Source organism: Lytechinus pictus, chromosome 2 (genome assembly GCF_037042905.1).
Source record: "Lytechinus pictus isolate F3 Inbred chromosome 2, Lp3.0, whole genome shotgun sequence".
Lineage (NCBI taxonomy): Eukaryota > Metazoa > Echinodermata > Echinoidea > Temnopleuroida > Toxopneustidae > Lytechinus > Lytechinus pictus.
Window position 1 is genome coordinate 57,854,510 of NC_087246.1, and position 23,236 is coordinate 57,877,745.

General features: G+C 35.5%; 1 protein-coding gene across 1 annotated transcript; it reads left to right on the forward strand.

The window, feature by feature from the left end:
* The first annotated feature begins 10,303 nt into the window (after nt 1–10,303).
* On the forward strand, nt 10,304–20,390 carry LOC129253906 (enhancer of filamentation 1-like). The gene has a single exon (XM_054892340.2). It carries the CDS (start codon nt 10,327–10,329, stop codon nt 12,454–12,456), a length of 2,130 nt encoding a protein of 709 aa, XP_054748315.2. The 5' UTR covers nt 10,304–10,326; the 3' UTR covers nt 12,457–20,390.
* The last annotated feature ends 2,846 nt before the right edge of the window (nt 20,391–23,236 follow it).

Consider the following 23,236-nt stretch of genomic DNA (forward strand, 5'->3'; position numbering starts at 1 on the left):
TTTAGCTTTGGGTTTATGCCAAATTCTTTGCTGTTCCTTGGCAATGCATGATGTATCTAGGGTGCTCATGTATTTGAAAGCTTAATATTTTAATTCTTACAGCATGCAAAATGCATGAGGGTGACGGGCATTATTATCTTCATGATGACCCGAATAGCCCCTAAATTTTCCTAATTGGAATGCTTTGGGATGATCATTTTTTCTGGAGTCCCCTGCCACAGAAAATATTCAAGAATATCTTGAAAATCAACGCTCTACCTAAGACAGAATATTGATATTTGTATTAACCGCATAATTGCTAGTTGCTAAAATGAATGAAAAAGCCCCCATATTCAACAGTTACCCTAGTGTGAAAAAATAGCACCTAAAAATAGAATGTGTAGGAATACATCTCTTGGTGGATAAGTTACCCTTGGGTGATCTTATAGGATGATAAAATCCTATCAAATGCCAAGGATAAAGATGAACAATATTTTCCTGTTTGTCAGTGAGAAAGTTTGATATTAAAAAAAGAGCATAATAATCTAGATGGTATCGCAGTTTCACTCAGGTGCGTACAAATACAAATAATTTTACCCTTGAATCATAGCTTTGAAAGTTCAACCATTGTTGCATTAAATGTCAAGTCCACCTCAGAAAAATGTTGATTTGAATCAATAAAGAAAAATCAGACAAGCACAATGCTGAAAATTTCATCAAAATCAGAGGTAAAATAAGAAAGTTATGACATTTAAAAGTTTCGCTTATTTTTAACAAAATATATATATGAACGAGCCAGTTACATCCAAATGAGAGAGTCGATGATGTCACTCACTCACTATTTCTTTTGTTTTTTATTGTTTGAATTATACAATATTTCAATTTTTACGAATTTGACGATTATGACCTCTTTGCCTGAAGCACAAAATGTTAAAATAATGGAATTCCATGTGTTCAGGGAGGAATGAAGCTTCATTTCACATGACAATGACAAGAAAATAAAAATATTTCATATTTCATATAATAAAATACAAAAGAAATAGTGAGTGAGTGATGTCATCAGTTCCTCATTTGCATACCGACCGAGATGTGCATATAACTGTTTTGTGAAATGAAGCGAAACTTTAAAATGCCATAACTTTCTTATTTTACATCCGATTTTGATGAAATTTTCAGTGTTATGCTTGTTGAAATTTTCTCTTTTTATTCAAATCAAGTTTTTGTTGGGGTGGACTTGTCCTTTAAAGAGATTTTTCATTGACCATGAAAACAGATGTCTTTTAAAACCCTAAACGAAAGATGTGGGATAACTGGCAAATCTACACAAGCATGGACCTTTGAAACGTTTGAATTTGCAAATACAATTACAAAGATCTCTGTCATAAATGATTCTTACTCTTATCATGAAGATGTTGATTAATAAAGCATTTTTTGGTTAGTTCTTCATACAATGTCAAGTCTTTGTAGTTTACCCCCCCCCCCTCTCTCTCTCTCTCTCTCTTTCTCCATCACTGCACACACTCTATTTTCTGTTCACTCCCATCTTTCTATTACTATTTCCATCTCTATGTCTGTCTCTCTGTCTGTCTCTCTGTCTTTCTCGTTTGATATATCCCTTGACCATCTATCTATATACATGAAGTTGAAGTCCTTCCGCATCCCACACCAACCTGCCAGCTTGGATCATCACCCCCACTAATCCACCCTGATTTGGCGCTTCCTTTCTGCCCGGTGCCGCATACCTTGGCACGTTCCAACGATTAATGTGGCAGCCCTCGCTTTAATCGGTCATGGCATTCACAAACGCCGACGTACAACTCACCATCCTATCGAGCCTCTACAACCTTAGAGTAATTGGGGGCCATGCATGGCTGCGGCAGATATAAGGGCGGTTTGCCTTCCCTGTTTCCTCATATTTATTGCTTCTCTCAGTATTTTTCATTTTATTCCCTTTCTCCATCTCATTTCTGTTCTACGTGAATGTAGCATACTTTCTTTGCTTGTATTGTAATGATCCTTCATTGTTTTTGAATTTTTGTTTAATTACCTCTGTTGTCTTTTCCTCCTCCTTCTCCTCTTCTCTCAATCTTTGTTCTCTATGCCCCTGTTCCTGCTCTCTCTCCATCTTTTTCACTTCTGACAGCCTCTTCTACCCCTTCTCCTCTCGTCATTGTGCAATCTTTCATTTTTATCAAGGATTGTATTCTTTCAACTAACTTCCATATAGGCCTATTGGTTTTCTTAATACATATCGAGTACTCAACAAGCAAGTTCAAATGAATCAGGAACATGATCAAGCGTTAAAGTACTCTGTTTCTAGACATCAATTTCCAGGAGAGTAATCTTCAAGGAAATTCAATCAGTACAAATTATTGGGGATGGCCTCAATGTAGTTTGAATTCCAATAAAATACATTCCCTGTGCATGAGTGCTTCCATGTCGGTCCATGCTTCTATCAAGTCTGATATTAATAAGCATGAAACTGCAAGGAGTAATTACATAACCATGATAATGTACCACATTCATTCCACTGTACTTTTCCTCTCTTTTCCACTGGGATCTCTCATTCACTTGTCATCACATCAATTTTCGCGCAGCCGATTTGGTTTTCCTTTTCTCGCTATCGAGGGGCAAATCTCGAGTGAAATGTCACTTGCAGTCATTGTACTTGGAGTTGATAGCCCATCCCCGAACCAAGCATGTCCTCGGTGATTGCATCAAACACATATTCATCTGAAAGATGACGTACAAACAGTGTAATGCACCGTTATCTTGTTCTTTTTAAAGCTCCTAATTTGTTTGATTCTCTCTGTACTGTAATGTCGTTTCTGTTTATGTTGATGCATTCATGTAGGTCTACGGATTTGATAGGAAACCTATTATTAATCTTGAAGTTTACAAAGCCAAACTTTCCTAACTAATGAATAAATTTAAGAATTCATATTAAATTATTTCAATAATAGTGACATCCTTTTTACCATATTATTAATCCTTTTTTTTTTTGGGAGGGTGTCTCGCTAAAGAGAGGATGGTTCCTCTGCGAAATCTGCACTTTTAAAGGGGTATTCCAGGCTGAAAATAATATGATTTGAACAAATAAAGTAAAATCTAACAGACAAAACACTGAAAATTTCATCAAAATTGGACAAAGAATAAAAAAGAAATTTGTCCCACAACAATTGGATTAACAACTGATCTAATGTGTAAGGTGATCATTATTTTATTTTATATCAGAATTTGATGAAATTTTCAGCCTGGGGTACCACTTTGGGAAGGAAATATATGTTGTAGCATTACTAGCATACAAGGAAAACCAAGTATACTGAAAACCACATTTATGTTCTTGAAATCATATATTTCCATCACTTTATATACATTGATTCAAATTGTGTAGTACTACTAACTTTATCAAATTGGCACCTAAGAGTTAAATAGTTTAGCAGCTTTTCAAAACTAAATAGTACAAAAAATGTGTACGATCAACTGATCTGGTTTTATATTTAGCATCCTCTTGTTCAATTGCTTTTCAATTTAAAATCAAAGGACAGGATACTTGCATCATTGAAATAGCAAAATGTAGGGCAATTTGAGTTGCAGACACATTGGCAAAATTGAATTCATGAGCAATTTAATTGCGGAGAGAGCCGATTCGGACACATTTATGAGGCTCATATAGAAAAAGTTGCTTTATCATAGTGTGTCCCGTTTCATAAGGAAATGTACATGTACATGTAAGGTGAAGTCTGTCAATAAATAGTTGTTCATAGTAATCTTGCAGAGCTGGGCATTCTTTCATTTTCATGAAGAAGGATTTTATGGCTGAAGTTTTTTGTCTAGTTTTTAACTAACTTCTATTCTAGATTCCTTGTTTGTATTTCACACACTACAGCCCTGCATGTTCTCCCTATGATAAAAAAAATGAAAATGCAACATATGGCGCTCCCCAACATTATAAGCCAACGATTCAATGACATCCAACATAGATCCATCACTTTACAAATATACTAGCCAACAAAAGATGATGACAATTATCAAAGCTTCAATAGTACAGTGAATTTTGAATTCTTTGCTTTGGCATTGAATGTATGAAATGATAACATGTGTTCTATTGTTCCCAGGGTGACAAATCTGTGTTTACCCTGTAAGAAATTGTTCAAATGGGAATTCTGTTTCATGTTTACATTTTGTAAAGCGATTCTCATCAGGTTTGTGAGGTGTATATAAATAAGGGAATTTTTTTATAGGTGAGGCTGATGAATGAGAATAAAAGATGCGAATGAAAAATGAGAAGGAGAAGAATGGCTTGTGATAATGAGGTGGGAAGCTCTCTGTGAGATATCTCCATTAATATTTTTTTCTGTCATCTTTTCTGGTTCAAAACTTCAGAGTTCAGAATCACAAAATAAGAAGTTTTTAACAAGACAAATGTAGATAGAGAATGCAGACCGTAGAGGTGTGATTTCACTTCTATTTTTCCAACCCCATGTGATGAACAGCATCATGTAACAAATTTTAAGTCAATTTTTTTTAAATCTTGAGTTTACTGCAGAGCCGTATATATAAATATATTGTGATTTATAATCTCTATGTTTGTCTCTCATTGATCATAGAAAAATGTAAGGATAGTGTATTACAGGAAACCTTATCCGTACAAGACACCTTCCGAAAAATGCTTGGCTTATTTCAATCCCTCAGTCAAGATCTTATTTTCTTTTCCTGTTTGTTCAGTCAAACTCACCTTCATCGTCAAGCTGGCACTGCAAATGGAGAAAATCTCAAAATTTGTGCATCAGACTTTGCCCTTTTCTGGTAATGACAATATTTGTCATGACACACAGCATGGATGATGATTACTGCTTTCATGTTTCTTTTCCATTTGTTGACAGAAGTGGAATTTTTGAGTGATAAATGGCTAAAAGCAAATGTTTGGTGGAAGACGTTAAAGAGAACGTTGGGTTTTGGTCAAAGTCAATACTTCAGAACTTTCTCATCTATGTCAGTTATGGACCCTGTAACATGAAGTAAACAAATCAATGGTACAATTAAGCATATCTCTCTTATGTTACATAGTATAGTAACATCAAAGCAAACTCACTTAAACATAATTCCTTATTAATATTGCTTTGTTCAAACACGACCTAGAATAATTTTTTCTTAAATCAACCAAATTCTTGTATAGTAATAGCATGCAAATGTATTTACATCTCCTCATGATAAACAATTGGTTGCGATATACTGTGCTTTCATAGTGGACTTTATCTCCACATTGCCATAACTCAATTATATCTTAAAGTGATTTTCAACTCAGAATGCAAACTCAATTATGGATTGTTTGTAGAATGGCTCTGACATTTCATGAAGCAACATTTGAACGGACATGTAAATAGAATTGAAAGCATTATCTTTCCTGGATGTGGTGTGCGTCAGTGCAAGGCATAATGTCAACAGACTGCGTGGGTCTGTGCTTGGCAAATCTTAAAATGATAGCTGGCAGTATAAATTCTTGTTTAAAATCTATATGGATACAGGTAGAGAGAAGGTTACTACGTTAATTGCAAATTCGCAGTAAAGTTATGTATTGTCACATTCATATCTACATGATGATACTGAATCATTTATTGTCAAATATGAAAATGATAGTAATATATATTTTTTAATTTAATGGATATAAAGAGGACATGTGAACAGAAAGGAAAGGGAGCGAATCAACCCAAACTTTAATACTATTGTAATAACATTAAATAAGATTTGGTAAAGATTGTCTGGTATACCAAGCAATAACAATTTTTACAACTGCAGAGTCAACAAACTTGGTGCCGAACTTAAATACCATTGCAATAGCATTAAAAAGATTTGGTAAAGATTGTCTGCTATACCAAGCGATAACAATTTTTACAACCGCAGAGTCAACAAAATTGGTGCCGAACATTGTGTGGTGTGTGTAACTCTCAAGAACTCATTTATCATATATATCACTTCCTAATGAATCAAATTACAAGCAATGGGGTTGGAAACATTTTTTTTCTTTAAAACTATCCATATATTCACAATATAATTATATTCTAAATTTTCCCTTCAAGATCTTTAATAATGGGAACATAAACTAGTACAAGAGAATGAAGGGAAATGTCATCAATTTAATTATAATTGAATAATTGAAATTTAATAAATCTTTGATAAATAATGCTCCTATTTTGAAAAGAAAGAAACGTAGCCAAGTATCAACATGTTTGGTCAATAATTGGTAAATGAGCAAAAATTATCATTCATCATTTCCATATAACATCTCTCCACACTGGGTATAAATTCTTAAATCAAATTCAAATGAATATAATATATATTAGACACAAAAAGGATAAAAACAAATTAATCTGATGATTTAAAATATCTTGGGAATTTTTCAATTCAAGTTTAGGCCTAATGAAAAAATTAGATAATCGTAAAACACTTGTTTGTTTTATATGTGTCCTTGGAGTATATGTAACTGGAAGTTAGTCAGGGGACCCTACTCGTTGAATATGTTTCAGATGTTTATCTTGACTAAAGTATTCAATTAGAATTCAGGTATTACACCAGAAATTCATTATAATTACCACCTCCTGTTGCTTCAATATTTATATTATGTTAAGTTGAAGAAGGGGGAAATGTGTTTAAATGTATGTAACATGCATAAGACTGTTATTCTTTTTCTAATTCCCATAGGACCATCTACGTTAATTATATATAGGTAACCATATTATGACATACATTTTGGTGCTGAATAATTATCCTTCCCGAGTCCAGGACGGATGGTGTCTGTGGACCATGACTTTGTTTTGCTCTTTCCCCATTGGGTAGGCAGCCGCTGATCACCATGTTAATAACTGAAGCATGAGAGGTTCAGAGAGGCCGACTCTGACTCTCAATCTGGGCCGCGGAAATCACATAGTGCTCCTCAATCCACTCTACCTGTGCATGAACTCTCCTGGATCTCGAAAACAACATCACGCTCATCAGTTTGGAATACTAGTATATGGAGGTGAACTTGCGTGAACCTCAAATATCAACATTGTTCTCATCAATTTATTTGGAATATGTGTATATGAATAGAGTTGGACCTCAAAATACATTAGTGTACATCACTGTACTCATATTTGAGTGATATCATGGCAGGAGAGAAAAGAGAACAGAAAAACTGAGAAAAGAGAGGGGAGGTGGTATATATGAAAAGGGGTTTAGATACCGAAAATGCAGGATTGGTTTTTGGAGAGGCTGTTGAAAATCTAGTCCACTCTGTGCATATACACAGCAAAACACTCCAAATATTTGGTTTTCACACACATCTAGTTGATATTACAACACCTTTAGTTGTTACTCTTTCACTCTTTGGTGTTATCTTCCATCTCCAGGATGTTATTTCGACACCTCAAGGTGTGGCCCTCTAGTCTAGTGACACCATATGGTATCAATTTGAATGCCCTAGTTTTTACAGTGCATTTGCTCAACCAGTCAGATAATTAAAAAAAATATAATACTGGAGAGGTAATTTAAGAAAGGAGAAGGAGAAAAGGGAATTAAAAAAAAAAGCTTGGAGGAAAGTATACAGAAAAGAGGATAAAGATAATTATAAAGAAAGAAAGAATATGAAAATAGACAGTAAAGAAAGGGAGAAAAATCACTTGAAATTCTTTATATCCTCTTAGCTCTCAATGTTGTAATTGGCATTAATTATGACATTATAAAACATGAAGAAAAAATGATTGTATTCTATCTGGACCCCACTATTGGTCATCGATTCAGATCGATCACGACTTTGAGGTGATCACTCAATGCATTCGATCTCAAAGCTGCAAGTCTGTGTAATTAACATGATCTCTTGAAGAAAATAACAAGACAGCAACACTTGTGTGTACATATCATTTGCATGTATAACATTCCTAAGATGACAGACATAGGTTGAGATTCCTTCCGTCAACAATTGTTAGTGTGTAAATGATGTTAACACAGATCCTAGAAAACACAGGAGCTACAGGCACTTAACCCATTACCTACTGAAACCATGCGTGTCTGGTGCTGAAGCTACATGTATGAGAATGGCAGAATTCATTTTTTAACAGGGTAAATCATCAAACTGTATAATTTTGTTTGAAGGAAGGAACATGTAAATTTACTATTGTTAAATCTACAGTTGATATTCACCATTCATAGTTAAATTGAAATATTGTATAATTCAAACACTAAAAGAACAAAAGAAATGGTGAGTGAGTGACATCATTGACTCTCTCATTTGCCTTCACCGAGCTGGGCATATAAGTGTTTTGTGAAAAATAAGCAAAATATTAAAATCTCATAATTTTCTTATTTCATATCTGATTTTGATGAAATTTCAGCATTCTGCTTGTTTGATTTTTTTTAATTGATTCAAATCAACTTTTTTCCTGGGTGGACTTGACCTTTATAAGCAAAGACTGTATTTCAGAGAACTGAAATAATTTAGGAATATCAATCTCTTTCATTGGCATATGGTGTCTTGTGAGATAAATGGATGTTTCATTTCATCTTGAGGGTTCAGTCACGTGTGTCTAATGTTGAGACCAGAATTGACCCAATTATGAAAATGATGCATGGGTCAAAGGGCGATCCCCGTCCCCTACATATGACATATTTGTACCGCATAGAGAGAGTTCTTCATTAATCGCTGTAAGATTACATGAATGGAATTTGGACTGTGGTTACGTGCATGAGCAAGAATTACAAGTTGCAATACTAATTGTTAGTTGAAATTTGAAAGCTGATGGCACTTTATTGTGCGGTTATTGATTACAAGATATGTCTTCTATTGGAAGGAAGACTGATATATCAGACATTGTGAGGGGGTGGGTGGGGGGGATTGAAACCAGGAAAAACAGACAGACACACAAATATATACAAATACCATCGCAGACTTGAAGATATAGATTGAATACTTTCAGGCTCAATATTTGAAAGTGAAGGCAAATAGACATGTGGTGGAAGGAAGGAAATTATGAAGGCGATGAAGTGCCAAAGAAGAAAATACCTGGAAATTGTTGTACCTGAAAAACGTGAGGCAGGCAATCACTTCTAGTTAGGTCCAGCAATAAAAATGCACTTTGTGAGAGGGAGCGTGGGATTTACACATTCACATCTCAAATCCCCACAGCCAATAAAACTGCTCTCCTTAAAAATGGAGTTTGGCCAGTCGTGCAGAGAATGTAAGCATGGATGGATGGTGCGTTCAGGCTCGAGAAAAGAAACGATCCTGAAATGTCTGAGATCAGGGGCCCGTTTCATAAAGAGTTACATGTACTGTAACTTTGCCATATTGTAACCACTTTGGAAGCCTTGATTGTGATTGGCTGTTGAGCCCTGTTACTGGTAAATACTATAATGGCAAAATTGCATTAGTCGTTATGAAATGGGGCCCAATCGGGAGGTGTTAAATAAAGTGTGTTAACAAAACATCTTGTACTAGAGATTTGAGTACACTTATTTTATCAATTTATCCATCATCTCCTCTCTGTCTTTCTAATTAAAATTCTATATTTTCTATCTGTATATCTAGCTACCTATATGTATGTATGTATCTATCTATCTATCTATCTGTCTGTCTGTCTATCAATCAATTGCATGCAAAGCTTGCGCTTAATCTACGCTCAAGTGATCAAGCGCAACTTTTTCTTGCAACAGGATTGAACGTAACTTGCGTTCAATTGCAGATTTGCATTTAATTGGAGGACTTATGCTCAATTTTGGGAGTTATGCTCGATTTGCATTCAATTGCAAGTTTCTTGCAATGCCCCATGAGTATCATTCTAGCTTTGGGGGAAATGGATGGAAATGCTCACAAAGTTACATCTCAAGTAGATGTGAACTTGTTTTTGCTTGTGTTTATTGACCTTGTTGCAGGGTGTAGGGAAGGCTTCCACTTGATCACCCAGGCATACATCTAATACACAGCCGTGATGTACCTCGTGATTTACATTGTATTGATGAAAATAGGGACAGAATATATACAAGTCTGCCTATGGAGTTAATGTAGAATTATTAGAGGCATGTGAGGTGAAACCTAAAGTCCTCCCATTTTTGTTTTGTATACATGTATCCAAAATGATTGTTTTGTAAAACTTGTCAATTTCAATCATAGCATCAGTTTGTTAAGTTTGTTGGGATTAAATACAGATGCAGATCTCTTGCTAAGTATGAAATGTTGTAAAAAAACCACCTACATCAAGACTGAAATTTTGTATCCAATTGTTCCTGAAATATGTGTTGATATTTACACCTTTTTTTTTGCTCTTCATTTTCTTTTTCCATATGCAGAATGTTTCAAGCTCGTCAGGTGGATACATGTCTTTGCAAGCAAACACAGGTCTTTCATCCACAGAGGACTATGACATCCCACCTGCCCGTAAACAAGCTCCCAATGCCAGCTCCCTGGCATCGCCCCAGCAGAAACAAGGGTTGCATGTATCACCCACGCACCATGGACGGACGACGCCACCAGGACATGAACTCTACGACACACCTCCAAGCGTGCAGAGAATCTCCCCAAATGAAACCTACGATGTGCCACCAAGGGCTTTTGGAAGCGGTGAATCGTTGAACTCAAAGAGCGGACAGAGCTCTCCAAAGCAGGAGAATATCGGTGAGATTTATGACACTCCCCCTTGCAAGCGAGATGTGCCTGGTCAGAACACTTCAACTCAGGATGTGTACGATATCCCACCATCTTCCCAAAAGATGAAGGATGAAAAGTTTCCATCAATGAGCACTCTTGACTCTGTTGATACCTATGACATACCGCCATCGCAACAAGGTGATAATGACGTATATGATGTGATTCCTCCGCTTAAAGGTGGCCCTTCCCCTGTAGAACTATACGATACCCTACCACAAAGAACTCCTACACCACAGCGGGTGTATGAAACACAACTGCAAAAGGACACTAGTGATTTGTATGATGTGCCTCCAAATAAGCAGGTTCAACCTGATGAATTATATGATACACCTGCAAGACATGGACATGAACTCTATGATCAACCTCCTGTTGCACGTGGTCTAAGACCACAACCAGGTAGCACACAGAGGCGCATCTCTGATCACGTTTATGACATTCCTCCAACAGTAACACAGGACAGGCCAGTAGTAGGGCCTGTCACGCTTTCACAGCACCATCGCTCTGCAGACGACATTACAGATGGAGTCGCTAAACTGTCTCTCCCGCAATTATCAAAATCAGCGGACTGCATAGATGAAACTCTAGGGAGGAGGTTAAATCTTGACCGTGATGCCGCCATGGACCTTCTTATTAAGCGGCAACAAGCTCTTGACTCTGCAGTAGCATACATGCTCAGTTATGTCAGTAGTACCTGGAGGCATCAGAACTATCTTGAACCTCATATTCATGAAATCAGAGCAGCATGCAATCAGCTCAAATTAATATTTAAAGAGTTCATGGAATTCTGTGATGGTGTCCTGGTGAATGCTCTTTATGTTTCTGATCAGAACCTCCATGAAAAACTTAGCAAGCAGTATAAGCCTATTCAGGATGAGCACCAAGTCTTGACTAAAGCGTCAGCAATGCTGGATGAACTCAATTGGGATGTGAACACACTTATGTACAAACCTGGTTCAAGTCCAAGTAATGAACTGGACACTTTTGCCGTCACAGCCAGGGGGCTTCCAGATGATGTTAAGAGGTTTGTGGTATTTGTCCAGGGTAACTCATCACTGCTCTTCAAAAGAGCAGGAATCATCCAGAACAGACCCTTGCCAACACCGCCTCCAAACTCTGCAGGAATGTCCAGCAACTGGATGGCTGCAGAAAAGGAGACCCTTGTGACTACAGCACCCATCCAAGCCACCAGGGAAACTATCCGCAACAGGCCTCTACCGCTAGTGCCGAGTGCCACTGTTGCTCCTCAACAGCAGATCCATGCCCAAACTAATGGAAACCACATCATGCCTGAAAATGGTAAGATGCCAGATTATGGCTATGTCCAGAAACCCCAGTCGATCAACAACAGGCAGATAATTATCACAACAGATCAACCTCCAGTGTCACCACCGCTCTCTCCAGGAGATCAGCAGCTCCTGACCTTCTACTACACCGAGGTGGAGACTCTCTTCACTGCCTTGCATAATGCCATTGATCTTTTCTTCTCCTGCATCGATGGCAATCAGCCGCCAAAGGTGTTTGTTGCTCACAGCAAGCACATCATCCTCTTGGGTCATAAGCTGGTGTTCGTTGGCGACACACTCCACCACAACTTGCACAACCTTGAGGTGAAGAATCGCATCATCCACCACAGTGACTCCCTCTGTGACTGCCTCAATGTCAGTGTCAATGCCACCAAGAATGCAGCTCTCCAGTTCCCTGCAGTACAACCTCTGCAGGAAATGGTTGACAGGATCACGGACGTTGCATCCGCCAGCAGAGACCTCAAGGAAATCATTTTGTTCAACACTCCTGCATGATGACAGTAGGATTCTCAAAGATAAATGGTGAAATTCTCTTTTAGCTACAGATGCAGTTCTGTCTCAACAAAGTGTGTGGATAACAATGATAGAACAAAAAGGTCTGTGTGAAATGTGTGAAATAAGCATACTAATGCTTTCATCTTTCACTCATCAGGTTTGTAGAAAAAACAAATCTTTTCAATGGCTGTATGATAAAAAATCAATTGCATTATACAGATGCATATACATGAAGGTTTATTTGCTGCAGCGACACAACACGACATTTGTAAGGTTTGTCTTGTTTATGAATGTTTGTGTATGATTAAATCAGTTCGTCTACAGTAATACATGAACTAAATTAGCAGTCGGTATAATCAGTCATTGTATAATACAGGGCCTGCATCCAATATCTTTCAATGGTGAAAGTTGGAATTTCAGTGGAAGTTGAAAAGACAAAATGATATCAATGTTCTTCATTGGAAGACATTTTTCATCAGTTCCTCCTAAGCCCATGGTTATAGTTGCATTCATAACAGATGTAAGTTAGGTCGGCTCTGATTACAACATTTTGTAATCATTTTCACGTGTCTGTGAAAGCCAAACTTAAAAGACAAACTCACAAAACCAACATTAATTTTTGTGTAAAATGGTAGGTTAACAGTAGATCAATATATCATGTAGATATGCTTGATGCTAATGAACAAGCAGGTGTTTGATTTGAAGTCCAAAAGGTATCACTATGATGAAAGACTACTGTAATTTGTGATATTCTCTTTTTAATGCATGTTTTATGTGACAAACTGAATTACAAGCTTGGTAATGTCTGTCGATTCTCTACCCATAGCACAAATTGATATTCAATCACATATGGTAATTATAGTAATTTTGAATTTGTTGTCATCAAGTTCATGTTAATACTTTACATAATGTAGTAGTTTTTCAATACATGAGTATTATATCTCTTTTTAAAATCTAAAATGTATCTATAGACAATAACAATAAGCTGTGCTGGTCACAATTTTGCTATTTCTCTATTATGATAATACACTAATATTCCTTATTTTTAAATGAATGTGTAATTGGAATGTTTTTCACTATTGCATTGATTTTGGTGCTGCTTGTCAATTTCTTTAGTTTGATTTCTTACATAACAGGTTGTAAATTATTGCAAACAATTGACATGGTATTTTGTACAAAGTATGCAAACCTCATCATATTGCAAAATATCAAAGTATATTTTGTGTGTTTGATTATATCAGAATTTATCTCAGATTGAGAAATATTAATAGAGGCAAGAGTATGGATTAGTTATCTTGTAGGTACTGTGTAAATTAATATTATAATAATAGTAATAATAATAATAAATACATGTGTTGATAGAGTAGATAATATCAGAAGTCTCTTTTACAGTGCTCTGTAATAATGCAGCCTACATGTAATTACTCTGGCTATAGCACAGCAGCTTTTGGTGGCTTTACAATCACATACCTTCTAGTCTCCCATTCACCTGGGTTGAGTGCAGCACAAAATGGATAAATTTCTTGCTGAAGAAAATAAATTGTGGCTCCCTCTTGTATGATTTGCACCCAAGGCCCTTGTAAACTGCTGAAAATAATAATGTGCTTTACAATGTTCCTAAGCACTACATACTCTTCTCCTTCAGCATGGCTACCCTGATTGGCCACTCGAGCATTCAAGGAAATTTGACCTACCAGGTACCCATTTACTTCTCCTGGGTAAAGAGTGGTAACTTCTCATTTGAAATTTGACCTAAGATCATTGAGAATGCACACTCCAGGCTCTCTGCTAAATTAGCCTGCATTTGTAATGTACCATGAACAAATATTCCACACCAACACCTAAGTGCACATTCACATGCATATTGTTTCAGGTAACCCACTAAAAAAGAGTTGATCTATACTAATAGATAAATATATCTATCGTCTGTCTATCTATATTATTTTCATCTCTTTGTGAAGGAGACAATGAGTGTGAATTTTTATACTTGAAGTTCGGTGTGAAAAGGCTATTGCTCGATAGCTTAATGGAGAAAGGGTAGCCCAAAGTTTGTGTTGAATGCCAGGTAAACTTGCCTGCTGGGCTGGCCACATAGTGGTTTGTACGAATTGGATAATGTCCCAAATAATACACTTGTGTCGTTATTAAAACAAATCTTGTGATTGCACCAACCCAGATATTCAAATCCTAAATGATGTGATGATTTTTAAAATTGGGTTGATATGTAAAGATGGGCTTAATGAGGTGACATGCTATTTCAAGGATGGCAAATGACTTAAATTGTCTTATGATTATTCCAGCTCATATATAATGATCATATCTCGGGAATGTTTGCTTTGTTGTACTCGTCTGTAAATAGTGCAGTAGTCCAGGATAGGCCCCATAGACAAGGGGTCGAACCTTGTTTTTTTAGATATACAATGTTTTTTGATGGTTTCTTGTCAATTCGAGGGTGCTGATTCCGAATCTGAATGATGCCACTCTTGTAACCTTGAGCATTTCCCGCAAATTGGCAAAATCCAATATGGCCGCCAAAATATGCAAATTACCCATGAAAATCATAAAATTGCCAACACAACAGCTATAAAATGCATGTAGTTGTTGTGCAGAAGTGAAATACCAATTGGAAAAGCGATATTGACAAAATATTTATTTTATTGATATTCAAAATGGCCGCCATAACCCCCTGTATACTTTATTATGTAGAATATGAATGGGGAAAATATTTTTTCAATCAAGAGCACTATTATTGCATGTGATTGTGACCTGCGAGTGTACTACTGTATGAAAACATGACTATTAACAAAACTATGTCATTTGTATACTATCTAATGTGATAAATGCTGTATTATGATATTCAAAATGGCTGTCATAGACCCCTTATACTGTGTACAATATATAAAAGGGGACAAATAATTTTCACAACCTTTGAATTTGTTTGACTTTAAAATGCCAATAACTGCGAAATATTGGTGTAACACTGTCTGACAACAAGGATTTCTAACGAAACATATCATTTCCCTTGCAATTTCGGTAATTATGCTGCATGTTGACATTCAAAATGGCTGCCATAGGCCCTATCTGTATTATGTACAAAGCGAATGAAGAAACTAATTTTCACAAGAGTAAAAAAAATAAAATGAATGTAATTGTAATCTATACGAGTGAAATATTGTCTAAACACATGATTTCTGGCGAAACATATCATTTCATTTTTCATGCATGAGATAAATGCTGTATTGTAAAATTCAAAATGGCCCCTATGGGCCCTTACAGTATTATCTACAATGTAAATGGGGACAAATACTTTTGAAAGAATTAGGATTTGCCCGACTATGAAATCCATATAATTCTGTTGTATAAGGAAAATATTGTTTGAAAACGTGATTTTTTTAATGAAATATAACATTTCCTCTCCCATAGGTGATAAATACTGTATTTTGACTTTCAAAACAGCCGCACAAGCCCCTACAAATTCTGTAACATGCGTATAGGGAAAACTAATCATCACCAGAATGAGAACCAAAAACGCACGTAACTATGTGATGTATGGGTAAAATTTGGTCTTGAACATGATTTCTGACTAAATACATCACATAATGGTTGAGAAGGTATTAAAGGCCTTACTTTGAAATTCAAAATTGCTGCCATAGCCCAAAGTAGTATGTACATTGTAACTGGGGACAGATAGTTTTGACAAAATTTTTACTATGAAAATGGCTTAATTTTGATGTAAGTGTTAAGTATTGTCTAAACCCAATGATTTCTAACGAAATATATCATAGCTTGTGTCATAAAGGTGATGAATGCAGCCTTTTAAAAATGAAAAATGGCCGCCATAGTCCCTTATCTTAATATGTAAAATTTGAATGGGGAAAGATAATTTCCACAAAGAAACATATTGCAGCCATTTTGAAATTTAAATATAGCATTTATCACCTAAATAACATAAGAAATGATCTATTTGGTTACAAAATCATATTTTCAGACGATATTTCACTCATACATGCAACACCATTTAGTCAAGCAAAGCCAAATTCTGTTAAAATTATATGTTCCCATTCACAAAGTACATAATAGGCCTACCGTTAGGGCCTGTAGCGGCCATTTTGACTTTCAAAATACATTATTTATCACCTACCTGGCAGAATGAATGATATATCTTGTTAGGAATTATGTTTTCAGACAATATTTTACTCTTAAATCACAATTATATGCATGTTATGGTGCTGACTCATGTGAAAATTGGTTTCCCAGATCGATTGTACATAATACAGTCAATGTCTTTTGGCGGCCATTTTGAAAGTCAAAATACAATATTTAATACAAATATGAAACCCGAATAATATATTTCGTTGCAAATTATATTTGAAGACAGTATTCCACTAATTTACCACAAAAAAAAAACGTTTTAGTGCTCACCCTGTGATTGTTTTTGTCCTCTCTCACATCGTAGATCATAATTTTAGGGCCTTTGGCGGTCATATTAAATATCAAAATACAAGGTTTATCACATACATGGCATGTTAAATAATAAATTTCGTTAACAATAATGTTTTTAGTCAGTATTCCACTCGTTTATCTCAACAAAATGCATTTTAGTGCTCACTCTTGTGATTTTTGTGTGTCACCATTCACATTGTACATAATAGTGTTAGGGCTTTTGAAGGCCATTTTGAATATAAAAATACAGGATTTATCACATAACTGACATAACAAATGATATACATCGTTAGCAATCATGTTTACAGACATTGCTTCACTCATAGATCATAATTACTTGCATTTCAGTGCTCAGTTTTGTAAAAATTGATTTTCCCCATTCATATTGTACAGGGGTCTATGATGGCGGCCATTTTGATATCAAGAAAATAAATATTTTGACAAAAATATTTTTTTCAGATATTATTTCACTCCGGCAGCACAATTGCATGTACTTTAAAGCCAATGTGTGGACAATTTTATGATTTTCATGGGTAATTTGAATATTTTGGCGGCCATATTGGATTTTGCCAATTTGCAGAAAATGCTCAAGGTTACACGAGTGGCATCATTCAGATTCGGAATCAGCACCCTCGAATTGACAAGAAACCATAAAAAAACATTGTATATATAAAAAAACAAGGTTCGACCCCTTCTATCCTGGACTACAGCCAATGCGTATTGGAAGATAACAATTAATTTAGAATTGCTTAATATACAAGGAGAGTTTTCCTCTTTCTCATTTTGTGAAGAAAGTTTAAATATGGAATTCATTTCAAGCAGCATTGTGCTGTACAGAGCAATCTTTTAACTGAATGTGGATTTTTTGAATAAGTTTTTGTTTGCGACCAAAAGTTGGCATTTTCGCTTTTGCATTCCAGAGGTTTTAAAAAGAGCTGTACATTTTCCAGTGGATTTGGGATTACATCATCAGTCAGGGCTTTAAGTATGTTGCTGCAAATGATCATATTCCAAAATGAAAAAAAAAATATCTGTCAGGAATTATAGAAATATGCTTCAAACATCTTTTACAGTGTGCTTTGTTAGCAAATCTGGTAGGGTGTTTCACAAAGCCGTTCACACATGACTGGAACAGTATCATTTAGCACAAGAAAGGATCACCAGTCATGAGTATGGTTTCATAAGTTATGAACAACTTTTTGAAACACCCAACAGAATTTGATAGGCTGAACTATGGTAATAGCAGTGTTCATACCATTTTCTCGTCTGTTATAGCTGACTTGAACATGGAGGAATGGTAGAGAAATGGCAGCAGAATTTTCTTGTCAAATATGCAAGATTATTATTATTCACTGTTCAAAGCATTAAATAATTTCTATTTAATTTCTAAGGGCTTAAAGTAATGCCCAGACTGTAGTTATTTTCATAGTATCATTTGATATTTTCTTCACAATGTGTTAAACCATATAAACAGCTGAAATTTTGAACAATATAGTGATAAAAATGGACGCTGTATGCATCAAATAATTTTTTTAAATATGTGCTGTCCTTTCTATACTTGCCACTGTAAATACAATATCATTTACTGGACTGTAGTGGTAATTACTTTGGAAGTTTTTTTTCCAGAGCATCTTGATGACATTTGCAGTTGAAAATATAACTAAAAAGTTAGTTTCCTGAGATGAAATATAAAACCAAATCTATTGTTTAAGGACGTTCCACAGTTATGTTTGTGCGCATTATGATCTGCGCATAGTTTACACTCTGCGCGCTGACGTCACAATGGATGAACAGGTGATTAATTAGCTGCGGGTATGTGCTGATTTTTCTCATCTTCTGCACTTTAACTGCAGATCTGATGCGTTATTTCATGAAGATAAAAAATGGAATTATTCCATGGACCATTAAAAAAAAGATTCTCTACAATTTCAAAATACTTTACTCTGCAGTGCTGCCAAGAATTACGAATATTACCCCGAGTTTGAATAAATGGTAGAGTGGTTTTGATTTTTTCTTCACATAGATACAAAGCATTCGGCGCATTTTTGGTGTTTTAAAAAGCACATTTGCTCTAATAAAAATACTGATAGTTTAAAAACAAGCACATGAACCCCTATTTTTTAATGTTTGTTCCTCTTAGGTATACCTTCCTCTACAACTCTACAAATTTTGGTGAAAATTACATGGATTTTGAATAAAGTGCAGCATTTATTGTACTTTTGTAGTTTGTTACTGAAATTTCACATTTTTTAGATTGGGATTTTGTTATCTTTTACGTCATTTTTAAGAACTGACAGTGCTGTTAAACTTAAAATTGCAAACAAATAGCACTATAAATATATTCTCCATTCTAACGATACAATTATTAACTCTCTTGCAAAATTTGATGACTTTTTCATGTATTTTGACTGAGTAATATAGGTTTAAACTCATTGTAGTAATCTTGGGCGGTCTAAAAATGCCAAATTCTTTTGAATGCGCAATTCTTAAGAACATCAATTTGGGTGAACTTTGAAGTTCTATAGCAAAAAATCAAGCACATGGACATATGTTAATTTTTGCATATTTCGAATATTAAGGTTCTAAAGTATCTATGTGCAAAGTTTGGTGAAAATTACATGGATTTCACTTTAACTGTGGAACGTCCTTAAAAAAAGAAACTAATTCATTAAACTGCCCTTTTTAAATCCAGAATTAGTTTTCATCCATTAGCCTTTTGGAAACAATGTGAGGTAGATATAAATGACAGTTTCGTGGCTTGTTCTGCATTCTTTTCCCCTAACTTTGGTCCTCAATTCCTCAACTATATTTGTTTCAACTTGTTGCATGGTTTCTAAAATACTAAATGAGTTAGACTCAGATAAGAAACCTCCTTATAGAAAACATGTTTAATGACTCTTATATGATGTATGAAACAAAGAATTTGGATTACATCCTATGTGGTTAAGAAAGTGTTTATTCAGCTAAATATGTGATTAGCTAAAATGATGATGCTCTCTCTTGAGGAAAGATTCATTGAAGTCCTTTATTTTCATTGACTGGTGGATTTTATGTTGCCATGATTTATAACAATTATATTCTATACATGTATATTGATGTTGCTTTTTGCTATAAAACTTATTTATTTGCCTTTCTTTTCAAGAGCTTTTTTAAATCAAGGACTTTGAATTTGAAAGGCACAAAGTTTATTAATGTGTACATATTACTGTGTATGTGCTTTCCCCCATATAAAGATAGTGTATTCATTCTATTCGAGATTCATCAAATAACAACGCTAGTTTGTTAGCTGAAGATTGTGTCTTTGAAATATATTTGTCTTTTACAATCTTGGAGTGATTGAAATGAATTCTACTTAAGGAAAGTTTATCATCATGTACTTAAAAAGATGAGAATTAAGAAGGATATTATATGAGAGGATGTTTTTGTGAATGTGTTTGTAGATATGAACCATGTATGAGTTTACATCAATAAACAGATATTATTCATGACAATGATTTTTTTTCAGTTTGATTCATGATTTGTTGGAAAAGGATGTATGAAGCTAGAACTTAAAATTCAATAACTTATTTGTTATCAGATTGTGATATTAGCAGCACCTTGCTCAATGAATTTCACTCTATTTACTTATTTTCAGCCAGGAGTACCCCTTTAAAGTAATGGTAAGAAAGGGAAAGAATGTGTGAGAGACAGGGGAGAATGCAAAAGAAAGGAAGAGAGAGGGATCAAGAAGGAGAAGGGTGACAGAGGAGAGAGAGAGAAGGAAAGCTGTAATTGAGGAAAATAAGGATGAAAGAGGATATATAAAGATGAAGGGAGAGCTGTAATTGAAGAAAAGGGATGAGAGAAAGGATAGAGGGGAAAGGTCTTATCAAGACAAAGGAAGAGAGAGAAGGAAAGCTGTAATTGAGGAAGAAAAGGGTGAGAAAGAACAGAGGGGAAAGCTTTTATCAAGACAAAGGAAGAGAGAGATAAGGAGAGAAGTAATTGAAGAAGAAAAGGGACGAGAGAAAGGATAGAGGGGAAAGGAGGTTTTATAAAGATAAAGAGAGAAGGAAAGCTGTAATTGAAGAAAAGGATGAGAGAAAGAATAGAGGGGAAAGGAGGTTTTATGAAAACATAGGGAGAGAGGGGAGAGCTGTAATTAAGGAAACAGAAGGATAAGAGAAAGAATGGAGGGGAAAGGAGATCATGTAAAGATAGAAGAGAGGAGAAAGAAAGGTTGAAGGGACGAAGGATAGAGAAAGGGGGAGAGATAAGATGTTAATAAGGAAATAGCTGAGAGGGGGTGGGATGGGTAAGAGAAGTGGAGGGAGAATTACCCTTGGAAAGGAGAGGATATATAAGGAGATAAGCTAAATCGTGTAGTATTCAGTAGGGAGATCAATCTTAAGTATAGAAGAGAAAAAAAAACGTTGAAGAGAGAGAGAGGATAGAAGTTTGACACAGAAATTGGTCATAATGATGTATCCATGAATATGGCAAAATAAATGTAGGCCTACAGAATACGGACAATTAAGATTATTTCAAGACAAGAATACCTTGTCAGTGTAATCATGGAAAACAACAAAAGAACAAGGTATACAGAGCCTGGAACAAGGCATCATTCTTTTATGCTAACCCTGGGCAAAACATGATATGACATAATCTAAATGAACGTGGCAAGAAGCCGATACATTCCGGAACTAGATCTCGGTCAACGTCTGTAAAGCAAGCTAATCAATGTAAGTGGTCAATAAGATAATGACATTTCACACTTAATGTTCACAGAGCCATAAAAGTGAAAATCAAACCCTCAGACTAATTTCATAAAGGAATGAGGCTATCTTCATGCATACTCCGATAAGCCTGCCAAGAGATGTTACTATTTTGAAGCAGGTTGATTGAATCATATTTCATTAGCATCAGTGAAGTGGTACCACACAGAAACAATTTACTGAATTGTATGTGACTTGGGAGTTTTCATAGTCGTCTATCTTCACTTAGACAGTAGAATCATCTGGTGTTGAATTTCAACAACTGATTTGGAATTTATTGTACAATTCATCAAGTTTAAGACTTTGGCAGATCTAAGCAATAAACTATATCATATTAATAGTTTTAATACAGAAATGAATAAGCACAGATAAAGTAAATAAATGAAAATATTCCAGGAATATGCTGACTGAATAAAGGACAATGTTATTTTATATCATCAATGTCAGTAAAACATGAATTTTCTATTGTACATTAATGCAAACAAAACTGAAATCAACCCAGCATTTAGGTGACATTTTTATATTGGTCAGTGCCCTAAGCATGGTCTTCTCGGTGTCGGTTACAATTAATTTCACAATGAACCGATTCCCCTGGAGAGATGTTCTTTATCCCAAAGGGTGAAACACTCTGATTAATTGCACTTGTAGTCTCATGGCGGAAACAGCCCCTCCCCCACCAACCATTGGTGGCAGAGGAAGAAAGAAGAAGTAGAAGAGAACTCTGTGGATTTGAATTCTTCAGAGAAAGAGAGGGGACACGAAAAAAGTATGGAAGGGGGTGAAATGGAAAGAATAGTTCAGTAACATTTCAATTATCCAAGTTTAGTACACCAAATGATTAACTCGAGAGCGAGTTGACTCCGTCGATAAAGAGTCTGCCTGTCGAACCAAAGGTTGTGTGTTCGAGTCCACCCCAGGCGGATGACCGAAGCCTGTGTTGTGTGTCCCTCCCCTGTTCTTTAGATACAGGCTGTTACATTGGAAAGCACTGTCCCTCAGATAGGATGTTAAATAGAGGCTCATGTAGAGGAGTTAAGAACCCACTGCACCATTTGTATAAGTAGGGGGAAACCCGGTGTAGTGGTCCACCTGCATCCCCCATAATCATTTATATCGGAAGGAGAGACCTGTGGGTAATAGTGATTCAGTTTGCTTTTTGCCTCCCAGGCACTGGTGATGCTCAAAAATAATACTAAATAATAACAATAATACATCAGGCAGACAAATGTCAATATATCATTTTTTTTTATTTCAACAATATCACAGTAAGTTCAAATAGCACACTGAATTTTCCATTTTATACGTGACAAAAAAGCAAAACATTCTTTTTTAGGAACTGATGAATTGAAATGCAAAGGCTAGTACGCAATGCAGCATCTATATTCCGTCTTTGCACGGCATCCTGCATAGATTAAATATGACTTAAACGAAATCATAACATACTATTATGTAAAAAAAAAATGATTTAGAAATTTCATCCATCCAAGGGTCCACCATCTGGAAATTGTCAACCCATTGTGCATACAGGCATTAACTTAATTTAACCTTAACATTCATTGGTGGGTTTTAAAATAAGGGGGGGG

Bases quoted from the DNA above. Each gene is read 5' to 3' on its own strand.
- LOC129253906 (XM_054892340.2), top strand. From the start codon at position 10,327: ATGTCTTTGCAAGCAAACACAGGTCTTTCATCCACAGAGGACTATGAC.